General features: G+C 33.4%; 3 protein-coding genes across 4 annotated transcripts; 1 reads left to right on the top strand and 2 right to left on the bottom strand.

Annotated features, from left to right (window-relative positions):
* Nucleotides 1-3034: 3034 nt before the first annotated feature.
* On the bottom strand, nt 3035-8181 carry LOC100811819 (la-related protein 1C). Its single transcript, XM_003538841.5, has 6 exons — nt 7542-8181; nt 6610-7096; nt 6378-6540; nt 6183-6273; nt 4581-4652; nt 3035-4178 (listed from the first exon to the last, which is right to left on the bottom strand). The coding sequence occupies exons 1-6, from the start codon at nt 7944-7946 to the stop codon at nt 3864-3866; spliced, it is 1533 nt and encodes a 510-aa protein (XP_003538889.1). The 5' UTR covers nt 7947-8181; the 3' UTR covers nt 3035-3863.
* Nucleotides 8182-12441: 4260 nt separating this feature from the next.
* Nucleotides 12442-14741, top strand: LOC100812357 (uncharacterized). 2 transcript variants are annotated; one of them, XM_041006645.1, is made up of 7 exons: nt 12442-12608; nt 12683-12787; nt 12875-12957; nt 13112-13359; nt 13766-13859; nt 13943-14027; nt 14145-14741. In XM_041006645.1, exons 4-7 carry the CDS (start codon nt 13321-13323, stop codon nt 14317-14319), a joined length of 393 nt encoding a protein of 130 aa, XP_040862579.1. In that variant the 5' UTR covers nt 12442-12608; nt 12683-12787; nt 12875-12957; nt 13112-13320; the 3' UTR covers nt 14320-14741. The 2 variants fall into 2 exon arrangements, with proteins under 2 accessions (XP_040862579.1, XP_006590735.1); XM_006590672.4 differs by having other exon boundaries at nt 13309-13359.
* An 84-nt stretch (nt 14742-14825) lies between these two features.
* SEPB2 (peroxidase sEPb2) lies at nt 14826-16316 on the bottom strand. The gene is made up of 4 exons (NM_001317618.2): nt 16073-16316; nt 15786-15974; nt 15486-15648; nt 14826-15379 (listed from the first exon to the last, which is right to left on the bottom strand). Exons 1-4 carry the CDS (start codon nt 16274-16276, stop codon nt 14985-14987), a joined length of 951 nt encoding a protein of 316 aa, NP_001304547.2. The 5' UTR covers nt 16277-16316; the 3' UTR covers nt 14826-14984.
* Nucleotides 16317-16952: the final 636 nt, after the last annotated feature.

Raw genomic sequence — 16952 nt, forward strand, 5'->3', positions numbered from 1 at the left:
AAAATCACCTTTTAGGGGAGAAGGGTGGATTGTTAATGTGGACAATTGGAAGATATAAATGGGGGTAGTTATAGAATTTAATTTCAAATGTAAAACAATATAAATTATTATTTAAATTAATTTAAGATAATTACTTTAAAAATTAATAAATTTATCATACATGATAAATTGTGATTGAATAATTATATATAAAAATTATCTTGTTAGTGCATAATCTTTTTTCTTTTAATTATAATACTAAAGGATCAATTTTATATTTTATTATAATTTTTAAAAATCAATTTTATACTAAATAGTAAAGTTGAGGGACTAATTTAATAATAAGTTGTATTATGAGACTAACAAATTAAGACAAGGTAAAAAAAAAATATGCAAACCACACTTAAATGTGGGTTTATTGGGCTTATTCTATTTATTTTGTGAATTATGTCGTTTGAGTCTGTGAGTTAATATTCGAATTTTACAAGTTGGTGTATGTATGATATTGGGCCAACTTGTGGACCAATTGCTTTTTTAAAAAAAATAAAATATTGTCTTTTTAGTTATTAAATTTTTTATAATTTTTATTTTTAGTTCTTAAACCTTTTTATCTATTTTTAGTCTTTTAATTTTTTTCTTACTTTTAGTCACTTAACTTCTTTTTTCTGTTGTCACTTTTAGTTTCTTAAAATAATTAAAAGTAAAGATGAAAAAAAGTTAAAAAATTAAAAGTGAGATGAAAAAAAATTCAAGGACTAAAAAAACGAAAACAAAAATTTCAGGGATAAAAATAAAAATTCTAAAAATTTTAGTTTAACTAAAAATATAGTTTACCCAAAAAATCAATATACATTTTCATTTTATTTTTAATATTTATTGCTTTTAAGTATGAATTCTTTTTTTTTTTTTAATGTAGTGATAAAACAGGGAGAGACCACCCTCTGGATATGTTTGGTTGAGATTGTACCTGATGATTACAGCACAAATATGAATGTAAAGCAGTTTCACCTAATTGTAATTACTCAACTGGTTCCAAGATGTCGGGAGAGGGTGGGGGAATGGATTCGAACTCATGCACATGGAGAAAATAGGAGTTTATTCCATATCCTTAATCATTTTTGTCGACTTGCATAAAAAGATATAGTAATATATTACTTCGGGTTAATCTATTCTAATAAATAAATAATCATTATTTTTTTGAGGTGGCTTTCATTTATAATCATTATTAGAGGTGGCATCAACGTGGACATTAGAGCTTCCTCCCATACCTAAACCTATGTTCATGTTCATTCACCAACCAAGACCAAACCCTGCTCACTTTCGTACACCTCCCCCAAGCTAGTTTCGTCTCACCTAGTGCCGTGCCACCCTATTGACACTACACATCTATTCCAAAACACCTCTTAAGTCACAAAACTTTATTATCGAAGTAAACAAGATTGTTCTTACAACGCATTTTTATAACATTTTTTTTTCTTTATTTCTCTCAATTGTATCACACATGAAACAATTTATCATAATTTTTTATTCCTTTTGCACGAAACATAGTATAAAGTTGTTATATAACTTAACAATTCTCAATTGCTAATGATAGCGAAATCGACTTCTCTAGATACACACGCTTGTAAGATCTATATTTGCTTTCGCCAGTTCCTCGCCTCTAAGGCTATCCCTTTATTTGATGGGTGTTCTTCTAAGCACCTCAACATCTGTATTTATCATTTAATGCAGAATTTTGGCGACGTTAGCCTCATCCTCTCCCCTGCAAGTAGCTATTGTGATTCGGTTTCGGTTCCATCGCTTCCCTCCGGTTCCTCTAGTGTGTGTTTGGTCGAGTTCAAATTGAGAAAAAAATGAGAAGAAATTTTTAAAAAATAATGTGATTCTCATATTTCTTTCTCTTTGTTTTAATTTAAATATTTTTTCAATTTTCTTTCATTCTTTTCTCTTTGCTGAGAAGAATGAAAATTGGACTCGGTTAGATTGAGCTGAATATTTTATTAGAATTTTAACCACATCAGCATGTTCAATGCCAAATTTGTTGACGGCTAAATTCATTTATTCCATGTTGACAGCATAAAACAGGCAGTTAGTATAATACGTAGAGTCAAATATATTATCAATGATAAATACGAGCTGTGAGCATTCTAAATAAATTTCAACTTTTCTGATGTATGCAGAGAAAATGAGAAATAATATAAAACAAATATTTCTATATTCATTATATTATTCTTCAGTGTAAAAAAAAAAGTCGATAAATTTAGTAGGGCAATATATGGTAAGGTGACCTTAACTAATAATTTTATAAGACTTAATTATGTTTTTTCCTGAAATTTAGGATATATCTATTTTTGGTCAATCAAATTGAAAAAAAAAATTCAATTAGTCTCTACAATTTCAATAAATCGATTAGTCTCTACAGACGGTGTCATAGCAATGTGAGCATTTCTCACATGTACACTTCTAAACACCATGTGACCATTTTTCACAACCTACATTAACGCCATCTATCTCCAAGAACTAAAAGTCTAAAAATGAATTTTTCAAAAAAAAAATTATAACTGAAATGATTTTTTTTAATTAAAGAAACTAAATACAAATTTATTTCAAATTTCAGGAACTAAAAACATAATGGAGCTATTTTATAAAACTATCAAAAGTAAGACTATTAAGAGAAGTAATTGAGCACTTGTAAAAATATATTAAAATAACATTAGTCATTATATTCATGTAATCAAATATTAACACGGTAAAGTTGATAAAAAAAATATAATGGAATTTTAAAATAGTCCAAGCTATACTATATCTAAAATATATCTACGTAACATTTAAAAAATCGGTCAAGAATTATTTAAAATATACTGTGTTTATTATAATTTTTTTTAGAACTATTTTAGGTACCGAAAATTATAATAAAATTAAAATAGATTATAAATATAGAATTTTTTTAAAAAATAGATGTGGTGCCCAGTCAAAATTAACCAGTATGTTAGTTAATAAAAATGACTGCCCGTAACAGCAAACGTGATAATAAACTAATTACATCAACAGCGGGTATGAAAGGGGCGGCGTTATTGAAGAATCAAACATCAAATACAGGTTCTAAGTCCAAGGCCCGTGCAACTTCAGGTCTAAAATAGGCAGAAAAATCCATCTTATACAGCTGTAACCTGTATAATTAAAAGTCTTAATGACCCCACAGGGACCACTTATGCTTCAGAATTTTCGCGAGTTTTTAACAGACGAAAGATATACTACTAAATATCCATGTCATGTATGACGTAACGGGAGATATTATGGCTAACAATCACACTTTTAAAGCAGTAGGACAAAGCTCCAGCAGCAGAAAGCTATATTTGCTCTTCCCTCAGTGGCAGCTGCAGGTAGCTATCAAACACATTCAATTCAACACCCGTGACATGAACTAATGTAATGCAACACATGCTCCTAAAACTGGGGGGAAGCTGACCCCAAAGATTTAAAAAACAGCTGAGGGGCAGACGGGAAACAAGGACAAAAATTCCCCCATATTGAAGCAAATCATTTCCCCCGCAAGAGTGAGGACATTATACCCATAAAAAAGAGTATTCACAAGAGTCGTGCTAACTAGCTCCACAACCAAAAATAAACATAAAAGAAAAAAAATCCTTTTCTGTACTTTTGGTGAGAGGGGGGAGGGGACTGTTACCGTTTGATCCTCCTTCTTTTTTTTTTTTTCTGTTTTATACTAGGTCTTTTCCTTCCGTTTCTCCATCATGTTTTATCCTTCCTAAATATGCCTCGAGAGATATCATTTCCCATTGTACCATAAGAAAAAAACCGAGACCATTCTTAGATACCTGCTTCCCGTGTCCCTCTTGAGAGCTCTCCAAAAAAACATAGTGCTAAAGCACATTTACAGCTCTAATTTCTTCCTGGAATGGAGTGATCTGAGCCTCTTGAATACCAACTTGACCAGGACCAGGACCCTCGCTAGTGGAAAGCTGCAAATCCCTAAATGTAGATCTATGTCGTGAAGTATCTGGTAGAACATCCGGTCCTCCTGCACCATCATAGTCACTTGTCTCCAGAGCAATATTGTGTACTTGTTCTGCCAGCATGTCAGGATTCAACACTCCAATGGTTGTAGCATTAGAAAACTGAACAGGAGGATGCATGATCCATCTCCTCCAATCATTTCGTCTCCTTATTTTGTCACCCTATAATTAATAGAAAAGGATATAAATTTAAAACAAGAGATATAACAAATTGATAGGGGTAAAAAAGCAAAACTGAGAATTAACATTTTCCTAAAAGGGGGTGTTGTTTACTTGTATTTTCATTTCTTGCTTTCACCTTTTAAAACTGTCACCTTGTTTCCAATCTGTTCCCATTTTCAAAGATTTGTATTGAAAACATAGAACATAAAAAAAGGTTCAGTGTTTCCTATGCAAATCATTGAAAATAAGAAACAGATCGAAAACAATGTAACCATTTTGTAATTAAAAAATGAAAAACAGAAAATAAGATCACAAGTAAGCACCCCCTAAATATCCCAATGAAATCATGTCTACATTCAAATTCATAAACTTGAATCTCCAAAGCAAGATTCAAAACAATACCTGCACTTCAACAACAGATGAAGTTCGAATAGCATCTAATATAACTTGGATATTGTCAGTCAAATGCATAACCTGACAGACAAAAATATTCATCAAATGGAGACAAACAATGCTAAACTCACTTCCAAATAGGAGAAATTTTTAAACGAATGCATAACTTGAACTGCTTCAGATGATAATTGAAGAACGGCAACACTACAATAGTTAACAATACAAAATAAAACTGAAGAATAGTGTAGGCATTATGCCCAAAATGTAAACATTCACTAATCCATTGCCATTTCACCTCAGTCATAATTAAGATTCTACATAAATTAGTGAGATAAACTTTTGTATGCACCAGAGTGTAAGATGTTTCAATTTAAGCAAAAAGAAAAAAATAGTCTAGATAAAAAAAAAAAACATTGACCTATGGCTATGAATAACAAACCATAAAGCCTTTTTTGGTCCATGTGGTGTATAACCAAAATATCTCATTATGACAGTAATTATATCGATTGAATATTTTTTTGGTGTATAACGGCGGCAACCCAAGTCCTCATAATAATAATGATGATAATATTATTTAATACATTAAAAAAACATTGAATTTTAAATCCAAGATAACAAAAAAAAAAAAAATCAAACTTAGCTCCTTATTTTTTTTTCTTCATAATAATGGTGCATTATGCATATATTCATGTATAACCTAAATTTGATAATCAAACCCATGTTTTTGTTTCTATTACCCTTTTTAGGTAAAGAGAAACCCCATCACATACAAACAATTTTCATGTCAACATATGATACCCATTAGGAGACATCTGACACCTTCATCATATTGATGGTTAAAAAAAGATTTGGATTATGCAAAATAAAAATAAAAGGTTTTAATGTAAAAGAATCGTTCAAAAATTAGTTTGTATTTACTTAATCAGAACCTAGCTTAACCTTTTAAACAAGTATTGTCTAAATGTTATAATTTTTTCCTCAAGACACCACAGTAACTTCTTTGTAAGTTTCATTTAGTAATAACAACATAACTGCATATTGGAGAAAACTAGAGTAGGATTGAAGAAAAAACTGAAAAATCAAACACTAAAACTTGGACCCACCACAAATAGAAAGACAAACTTCCAGAAAACCCCCTCTTTAAAATGCAGCACTTACAAAACAGACCTTAACATTACTTTGAAGATTTTGATGCAAAAACTTGACTTTAGTGAGCCAAGTTTTTCCCGGTCTAACATATTTTCTACTGAAATGGTACAGACAATGCAACCAGTGGGACACAATACATGCTACCAACATTTGTCATCCCATGATTGTATGGAAAGAGCAACAAAATTAACACATAATTTGATCAAAATAAAAAAACACTTCATATGCATCAGTCATGACTAATCCTTGCCAAGACCAAGAAACACCCAAATCAGTCAATCCAGTCAAAGGCGGATGATTCATCAGAAATAATGTAATCCTTCTACACTATAGTAGATTAATTATTTGTGCAATTTTTCTAAACGCATATATTTTATGAGTGAGGTATGAAAACAACAAAGCAAACCATCTCTTTCTCCCTCATTAATACATATAAAAGCAATCATGTCCCAAAAAACTCACTTTGTTGAAGCCTGCAATTAATTTTATGGGAACCCAGCCCTGGTCATCCATGTTCTGCCGCAAGAATGTATCTTTAACTAAATTTTCATTACTGCAATAGACAAGTTGTGGTATGTCTACAGTCAACTCTCTAAACCAATTAAAGACAAAAAATAATAAAAACAAATTACAGACAGACCGAAGTAAAAGCAATACCTAAAATAGTAGTCAACCTGGTTGACTATCTTATTGTGCAACTGAGGATCTGGGCCTGTAAAGAACAGGGAATGATGTGGCATAGGAGGCACAAAAGGAACACCTCTTAGTGAATCCGGGGGTGGAGGTGGAGCTGCAACAAATACCAGCTGAGGTGCTAGTTCTGGAAATGAATACAGTCATCAGAGCATATTCATATATTGAAAGAAATCATCATGAGAAAACACCATACCATGGAAACCAATGGGACTACCAAATGGCCGCATTGGTGATGGATGAAAAAACTGAGCAGAATTAGGAGGTGGAGGCGGCCGTATAAATCTTGGAACAACTCTTGGTGGCACATGTGTATCTCTACTACCAAAAGTTCTATTATTATTCCAGTCCTGATCATGCCTGTTCCCATAGTTATGATGGTGAGAACCATCTCCACGCTGGTGTTGACCGCCATTACGATTTCTAAACGAATTACGCTGCTGTGGATGATCATGAGACGCAAACCCACTTCTTTGTGTGTGGTCCTTTGGAGAGGAGTTTCGGGACCCAGTTGCAGCTATCGAAACCTGGGACGCAGAGTGTTGCATGTGGCCACCATTAGAAGATGCATTAGAACTGTGATGCTTTGTTGATTTCTGCCGAGCCGGCACCACACTGTTGGTGCTTGCATTATCACTGACTTCCCTCTGTGAAGGGGAAGAAGAAGACATACTTCCCAAACCCTACAATCAGAACACTTAAAACAATACCAATGTCTATGCATATTGACACAACCAATAGAAACAAAACATATACGCCAGAAAACTAAACTATCATATATTTCACAATCCATCCCATTCAGTTCCTAATTCACAGCAGCTTGATCCAATACCGGTATCCACATACCACATGAGGTACATACATGCATTTTACAAATTATGCTAGAAATGGAAACTAGAACACTCCTTATCAGTAATTCAGTATGCCAGTATAACGAACAAGTAAGGCTTACTTGCGCACATTATATAGTCAAGCCACTTATCACCATTGAGTACACATGAATAATCAATTCAACGACGCAATAAAGATAACTGGCTGCAACTAGTTGAAACACTAAAATTGCAGGAACTACTAATTATTAATTTAATTACTAACTGAAACAATAGAGTAATGGCGAGAGAACCAAACCTGCGATTGTGGCACAGAAGATCCATCCAACAGACCCTTCAAGGATTCCGATTTCGTAGCAGCTCTCGTGGACTCCGACGGCAAGGGCCACGAGTTCGCGTCCATCTCCGGCCTCACCTCCGAAGCCGCCGCCGCCGCCGCGCCATTAGGAGAAGGTTTGTTCCAGACAGGCCTCTTGGCAGCGCCGCCATTGTCTGAGCTCTCAGTCGCGGAGGAGCTAAAATCTTCCACCGGCGCGGCGGCAGAGGGGAAATCCTCCGTCGAGGAAGACGGAACCGCCGCAACGGGCTCCGATTCGCCGCAGACGACCTGGTTCCACGGCGAAGAAGCAGGGAGGCGCGTGGCGCGACGCGATTGGTGGTTATCGGAGGAATGGCGAGGGGAATGGTTACCGGTCATGGCCATGTAAAATGTTTAGGGTTAAATGACTCAGTCGACGAAATGATCGACGTCAGAAAGAGGATTCGATTCGCAGAGAGTGATTTTTACGATTCGGATGAAGGTCCAAAACGAAATGTAGTAGATTAGGGTTCCAAAATTTGTGCGATCTGATCGCAGAGAAGAAGAACCTTGGTTCGTTTGTGTGTACGTGCGTGCGTGGGAGAAAAGAATGAATGCGTTTTCAGACGAAGGATTATTGTGCAATGCTTCGGATGCCAGGTTTTCTTTTTCCGCGCGCGCGAAATTACCCGAATGTCCCCGCGTTATTTCCATTCTCTTTCCGTTATGACTTTCACTGTTGGCGTCATTACGCAGTTACTGTGACTGCCGTTAAATTTCCTTCCCATGTTGGCTCGTACACCATTATGGTGTAATTATTTTTTTTAAAATAGCATAATGGAAATTTTTTTTTAAAATTATGAAAATGGATAAATCATACTTTGAGATGCGATTTGACTTTGAAGAATTCAAAATACAATTTTGTTTTTCAGAAAACTTTTACACTAAAATTGTATATTATCATACGATTTCAATTTTCATTTTTTTATTATTTTGAAATTGTATATCAATTTTAACATGTTTTTAGTTATTTTTTAAATTGTGTATTTCAACATGATTTCTTTGATAAACTTTGTGTTAAGTAGGTAACACTTGTTTTTCATTTTTTCATAAGTTTTGGATAGCTAATATAAAATACTGAGATTTTTTTATAAAAATAAGAAAAACATATACATATTTCATATATTAAAAAAATTGTTTGTGGGATGACGTCCCACGTGTAGGTTGCCGCATATAGCATCATGGTCTTTTTCTTTTTCTTTTTGTTGAATTGGTTTCGCTTGTTGTTGTCTTAGTTTACGACCATATTGAGTTGGTTATGCTTTCCTTGTTATAGTATCATCATTGTCATTATGGGTCCCAATATTATCACCATCATTGTTGTTATTATCTTCATCACCATTACGATCACACAAAGTTGGGTGGGTGGAATGCATCAGTGTATTGCATTTGACATATTGCATCAAACTTTAATAAAAAGTTTCATAATGTTGAGTTGGAAAAAAAGTTATTAGTATGGGTAATTATTTAATTTTTTTTACTTATGTATTTATTTATTTGAATGAAACCTTTATTTATTGAATTATTTTGATGTTTTTGTCATAGGATACGGAATGTAGCAATCGAAGTTTGATGCAAAATTGATTGATATGAAATCAGAGTTTTCGGCGAGCAAGAAAATTGTTAGAAAATATTCAAGGGAAAAATGGACTCAAGCCTATGATGGTGGCAAACGATATGGCCATATGACTACTAATTTTGTTGAGTGTATGAATTTTGCTTTAAAAGGAGCACACACCTTGCCTATAATTGTCTCGGTGAAAGCAACATTTGAGAGAATAAAAGCATGTTCAGTTGAAAGAGGGATGCATGTATCCTCCATGTTACATGTGGGACACGGCTACCCGAAAAAGGTAGCTGTCATGTTGCAAGAAAATCGTTTTTGTGTTGAAATGCATCATGTGCAAAGGTATACTCGCGAAACATCTTAAGTTTGAGGTATAAGAGCTAGCAAATTCCCAATTAGGTTGACGAGCAATGACTAGTGTTAAACTAAATGAATGATAGTGTGACTATGGGGAATTTCAGGCATTGCGACTCCCTTGCTCTCATGTTATTGCAATTTGCTCCTCTTGCCACCAACAGACCGACTTGTTTGTTGACCTAACATACAAGTTGCATACCATTTACAAGATTTATGAACTTCAGTTTCACTCCCTTGGAAATAAGGATTATTGGTCTCAATACATGGATCCAAATTTTGTTCCTAATCTTGACAAACGATGATTTCTATCAGGCAGGTCAATTATTACTTGCATACATAATGAAATAGATGAATCAGTTTTAAGTAGGCCGAAGAAATATTCAGTGTGTCTAAATGAAGGTTATCATCATAGTAATTGTCCATATAGACAATGAATTATGTTGAATATTTTGTAATCTTTAATCTTTCAAACATAATTAATTATTATATATCGTTCAACTTATAATTTTCATCCATATACCACTTTATTTTTTATATATTATTTTTCTTTCTAAAAAAATCATAAATTCTACGTAAAAATAAAACCCATTTAAAAAACATAACTAAAATCATGCAATAGAATACGATTTCAGTTTTTTAAAAGAAAAATTTAGAAATAATGCCCTTCCCTTGCACACGATTTTAATAATAAAAAAAAAACTAAACTCATATTTTAACATATGATTTTAATTCTTACAAAAGATATATTTTAAATAAATTAAAAGTGAAATCTTATTTTGATATACAATTTCTTCATTGTAAAATCATATATTAAAATACGATTTATCCATTTTAGTAATTTTTTTTAAAAATATCCATGGTAATTTTTTTTAAAAAAAATCCCATTTTCGTAATTAAACCTCCCCATGTTAGTGTTTTGTTTTCTATCCAAAACCATTAGAGTTACGCACTCAAATTAAAATTGTGAGTCTCCATTGGACAACTTGTTTGTCAAACCATTAAATCAATTAATTATTTCTTACAACTAACGTCATTACTTTTTTCAAGTATGGTCGGGTTTTCCTTTGGCAAGAAAAAGGTGCTTGCATTTTCCACGTAGCTTTGGCCCAAACAAAAAGTACTTACTATAACGAAATAACATGGTGCTATAGTCATAGCATCCAGGTAATGTATAATTAAATGAATTTTTTATATGAATAATTTTGTATAGTATAATAACTAAGATGAAAAAAGTAAATAAGTTTTTTGGGTGATCATTGTAACTTCACAAGTTTTTAATTTTGAATACTATTTTTTTTTTATTGTTATTACTTTTCAAGTTTTAATCGTACAATGTGGTCCCTATGAAATAGTCCAAGAACACCAAAAATTATGTTAACCTGATCATGGGTAGACGGGACGATGGGCACACAAACCTAACAAAACCGCCTTTCGAATATATCACTAAAATCTTCACGTGTCGATGGTTTTTAAGAACTTGCTTGAATAACAGCTCATCTTTGAAAATACTCAAGATGCACTTTTCATAGATCATAATATAAAGGCTAAGTTCAGTACAGACGCAAGGAGGATATATGAAGTAAGGTGTCCATCAATAACATTTAATTAAAAACAAGTGGCTAAATTTTATAAAGTACTATCATAAATTAAAAGTTGCTACATGATAATTTTTAAATTCATATAACTTTTTATTTCTTTCCAAAATTCACATTATTTAGTAGTTTTTAAAATGATAAATCATATAATCTACCTTTTATTATACGATAAATATCTCATGTTTATATTCCCGAAACAGATTGGAAATTAAAGTTTTCAAGGACTAGCCACTTATGACTTAATAACTGAAAGTAGGAGGACTGGCACTTCTGCAAAATACTTTTCCTGATTTGGAGGAAACCGGGCCTTAAGTCCAAGAATAAGAGTTTAAATACGTATAGTAAGATAATGTAATATTTACATTTCAAATTAGGTGTAGGAAGCAATTATGCCAGTGTGAAAAGCAACTATCCTTTTTGTTTTCCTCTTACGTAAGTCAATTTAGCCCATGCATATTTGAGGTAAGAAAACCTTTTGTTTTTGTTCAATTTGGCGCATCTACCAAACTACACGTGTTAGAAAAATAATTTAAGATTAAGATTATCAAACTTAAAATAAAAAAATAAAAACTACACTATCAAACATGAATATCAAGTATCAACGATATAATATTTCTCTGTTTTTTTTTTTCCAGAAATATTATATTTCAAAATAAAAAAATTATAAGTAGAGTATCTATCATGGATAATCGTTTAGATGAGTTATTTATCATAATTTTGAAAGTCTTATAATTTCACATAAATTTAAACATTCTACATAAAATTCATTTCAAATTAAGGTTGTAAAAAATGATTAATTTAATTTTGTGCTTCCTATAATACTTAAAAAATATGTTATTTATAATATAAATGTGTTAAATAATGGTGCTTATATAACTAAGGTGACCTCATTTGCTCCAGCAGTGAAGAAAAATATTAAAAAATTCATATAAGCACTCTCATAAGACATAGTTAAATTTTCTTCTAGAATACTATTATTTAATTAAAAGCCACTTTAAATATAAAATTTAGAATATTTATTATAAAAATAATTATAATTAAATATGTTATATTTAATGATTAATAATAATATAAGTGATATCAGACTTAATTTCTTTAAATAATGTTTCAAATTTTAATTTTCTGAATGGGAAAAATATGACTAAGATAGGTGAGAACTTATTATAAGCAATCACAATTAATTTTAATAAAAATTAATCAGCAATTGAAAAATATTTTGCATGGATAACACTGAACAAGAAAATACTTTTTTTTAAGGGTTGAAAAAAAATACTTAATCCATTAATTAGTGTTTAATTTACTTATTTGCTAAAAAAAAGTTTTGAAGGTCCGATTCCCCTGAAATTTGGAGGTTTCAGTTAACTCCTTCCGATGAGAGCCATGGAGGAGAAAGATTGGAATGATGACAGCCTCACCATGACCACCGTTTCTCAGCACTGTTTCCGCGATGATTCTGAAGCGCCAAGCTTCTACATCTCCATCATCGAGGTTCTTCACTTCCCAGTCCCACTACACTCTCCATGAATTTCCCAACCAACTAACAATTACTCTTCTTCTCGCAGAACATGAAGGACGAATATGGCCTATTCCTGTGGCCCTGCAGCGTAGTTCTCGCCGAGTATGTTTGGCAGCACAAACATCGATTTTCAGGAGCCAACGTTGTTGAGGTACCCTCTTATTTCAAATTCTTGTCTAATGTTATGTGCTCATTTATTATTCTCCATTATTTTTTCTTATTGTATTCATGCATCTAGGTGCTGGAACTTCCTTGCCTGACTTGGTTGCAGCAAAACTCGGTGCCTGTGTCACTCTTACCGATGACTCCACCAGATTAGAGGTATTACACTATTACCATCCAATTTTTATTTTATATACTTTTATAAAGCTTTCAAATAAACTGTTGTCAACCACCAAGCACGTGGATCAATTGGTACATGATTGTTTTGATTTAATCAGTCATCTTTAGTTTGAGTCCTGCCTTGGGTTTGCAGCTGTGTTGCGATGAATAATTGGGGAGAGCACTTACATGTGATTTTTACAGATAAAAAACTGGTTGTCAATGACTCATTGATTTCTATTAATAGTATTCTTATATGATTTTTATAAGCTTGTGTTTAAATTAATGGTTGGATCCTAAAAGTTAATATATCTAGCAGCTGATTGCTTCTTGTTTGGTTTGGGCCTGCAGGTGCTTAACAACATGAGAAGAGTTTGTGACTTGAACAAACTTGAGTGCAACGTATGCTATTATTATAGTGATTGTTTCAATGTATTCCAGATAACAAAGCCTGTGTGTGCATGGTTTAATAATGTGTTAATATTTTAGTAGAATATGACAGTACTATGTCTGTGGCATGGACATTGTTGTTAAATGGTGGCACCTTGGCCACCATGACCAAATGGTGTTGCGGATTTTTTGCCAAATGCCATGGGCAATTTGTGAAGGGAGGCCTGCTATGGCGGCACCATAGGCCACAATGGCGTGTTTATATGGAGGAATTTTGGCCTTTCGCCATTGATAAGTGATTACATTGGGCATGTGGTGAATAAGCGGAAGTTTGTCAATGCTTGTCTGTGCATGTTCCTGATGTTGAAATTTTATCATATTGTTTTTGTTAATTTGAATGTTGGCCTTCTATTTGTAGGTGTTGGGATTGACATGGGGAGTTTGGGATTCATCCCTATTCAGTTTACAGCCAACAATTATTCTAGGGGCTGATGTGCTGTATGATTCAAACGGTGAGAAAAAATGGGCTGTGTTAATTATCTGTCACCTTCCTCTGTCTATTGGACTAAAGTATTGTTTTTGATGTATTATTTAGCCTTTGATAACCTCTTTGCCACTGTGACTTTCCTGTTTCGAAATTCTCCTGGGTCAACTTTTATAACCTCATATCATAACCGAAGGTACTTTGCATTCTATATGATGCTCAAAACTTGTGAGGAAATTTAATAGTAGCTCTACAGCTTGCATCTGATATTTGTTTCCCTATATTTTTAATTTAGCTATCTAATTGTTTGCAGTGGGCATCACCTTATTGAGTTTTTGATAGGAAAATGGGGCTTAGAGTGTCTGAAGCTTCTTGATGGGTTTTCCTTCTTGGCATCTGACAAAGCATCACTGCTAAGTGGTAACATTCAATTGGCAGAGATATCTCTTATCTCAAAAGATAATGCCCGAGGTAGCTCAAAATTGTGATAAAGCTTAGCAGTTCTCTCTCTTTTTTTTATTTATTTATCCGGCAGCCATTGTTATTATCTATGTTCTTTTTGCTTTGAGAAAATTCCATTTCATATATAGATGATCAAGAAATTCAATTGGGCTTGATCATGCTACAGAAATGCCTCTTAAAACAGATACTGCACTTCTTTGCTATACATTAGATGAAGAAAAGACACTGTTCCTTTTTATTTTCCGGTTGCTTAATCTTGAGACATGGTATCAAGCAGCAATCTTTATGGATGGGGACTAGGATGTAAATTGTTGAGGAATTTGCCTCTAAGGATTGCTAGGTGTGTTCTTATAGATGTATAAAAAAAATGTTTAAATGTTGATATTTGCAGTGCTGTCAAGTGGCTAGAGTGTAAAAGCCATATAATTAGTTCAAATTGATAATTTGACAATTTTCTTTTGCGATGAAAACAGTTGCATTCTTCATAACTATTCATCCTGATTGGGACTTTTCCTCACTCATTACTCAAGACTATCAAAATGATATATTTATTAACTTCAGATAAATATACATATTTCTTTAATAGAGGAAAAAGACATAATATTCTTGCCATCTAGGAAATTTGATCCAACAAGTTCATACTTCTAACTTGTTTGAAACATCAATTTAACTTGAATTAATTTAAGACTTTTTAATTGATCACTCTGCAGTCCTTTCTAACCTCCTGTCCACCATTGATGCTACTCATTTTGATCATGGACTTTGCAAAAGCGTCATAAAAAGCCTTTTTTGAGGTGGCAAACTTCGCAACCAGATTTTTAGTGTCTGGGTTGTCAAGCAAAACTTGATCAGAAGAAAACAAGCCTTTCTGTTGGAGGATCAACCTGTAATATGTATTATCAAAAGTTGTTGTTGAAGGGTCCATAGAGGTGCCTGCATTTTTTGCCTGATTTTTTAGTGGACAAATTGATATCAGTTTTGTTGCAAATGATGGATTTAATGAAGGGTCAACATCATGTGTAGCATTGAAGTTGTGGATTCTGTTCTTGAAAGATGAGCAGTGAGAGAAACCCAAAGTGTGCCCCCCTACATATGGGTCAAAGGACATTTACTCTAAACTCTATTCAGATATAAATTGGAATAAATGAAAAATGGTCAAGTTTTGGCAGTTTTGACTTTAGGAATAACTTACCTGACAGAGCTACCAGGTCTTCCCCTGACAGTCCTCTTTGAGAAAAGCTTTGCCGCAGTTGTGATAAGTTGAAGGTTGGCGCTGGTAATTGTCTGGTTTCGCTGGCTTTAGATGTTCTGCCATCCTTTCTTCCTTTAGGAACATCCCATGTAGGTCCTCCTGACTGCAGAATATATTTATACCATTAGTCAAGACTTGCAAATACAAGCTACCTTAGCTGCATTTGTCAATTCTCGAAGACATAAGAATTGTTTAGGATCTGAATGATGAGAAATTTGGTACTTAACAAAGTTTTCTTACCAGAAAAACTGCATCCCTTGCTGCTAGAGCAAGGATGTCAGCACAAGAGACCACACCTGGGCATGAAGCTTCTAGTGCTTTCTTCGCTGCATCAATGACATAGAATGCATGCAAAGAAACATTTGGTGGCCCATCTTTTTCTGCTTTGTTGCTTCCTTTTGAATTTAGCAGCACAGAGGCATCACACCCCTTCAAGAGTATAGGAAAAAAGATAATATGATTTGATTTAATAATGCATCAAATAAAGCGGAGCTGTCAAGAGGAAATGAGGGGGGTGGGGTCATTACCCGAACGAAACAGTCATGGAAGTGCATTCGCAGAAGTGCAGCTGGAACAGTTTTGTCCCTAGCAGTGGCATCCTTCACTGCCTTGGCAACAATGCATTCCACATCAGGGCATGTTTTTGAATAGTAGTTTAAGCTCAGTGACTTGCTTGTAGAGACTACTGAAAACATGATGATCAAATTCAAGAATGCAACCATGACAGCCATGCTAATTTGAGTACTTCGATGATTTTTAGCTTTTAGCCGTGGAAATCAAAGATGGGGAAAATGGGTTCTTATAGATATAAAAGAGATTAATTATTGTGTGAGATAATGTGGCCCAAGAAATCATTTCGTTAAGAAGTACTGTCAATGAAGAGTAGTAATGTTGAAGCATTCTCATTACAAAAAGACAATTCACTTTATGCTCCGTGGACTAAATGAAGGTTAAACTTTTCAAGCCTCTGGTAGCTTTCTGTGGCTTATGATGTTCCTCCTTTTTTTTTTTTATTTGTATGTTACTCTCGATCAGAATAATTTAATTACATATTCATGTTAAATCCAGTCTTAAGCTATAGTTTCATGATCTTCACTCTTCAAGAGTAGTTGGTAAGATCACAAATCACAATGTCATCATCCTCCACCCCATAATACATGGTTATGATTCATTGATTATGACATAATCCTTGGTCTCTTCTCCTATTGTCCTCATGTCAAAAGTGAAATGTTTGATTTTACCGCGAGCACTTTTTCTGTGATCAAACTCTTGCCATATTCCAGTTTAGGCTTTTTGACGGAAATTGAGGCCAACAGCCTCGTGGCCAATTGTCCATGCCATATCATGTTATGTTTGGATAATTTTCTTTTGTAAAACACATTTATGGTTTTTTTTAAAACTATTATT

The sequence above is a fragment of the Glycine max genome, chromosome 11 (genome assembly GCF_000004515.6).
Source record: "Glycine max cultivar Williams 82 chromosome 11, Glycine_max_v4.0, whole genome shotgun sequence".
Taxonomy (NCBI): Eukaryota; Viridiplantae; Streptophyta; class Magnoliopsida; order Fabales; family Fabaceae; genus Glycine; species Glycine max.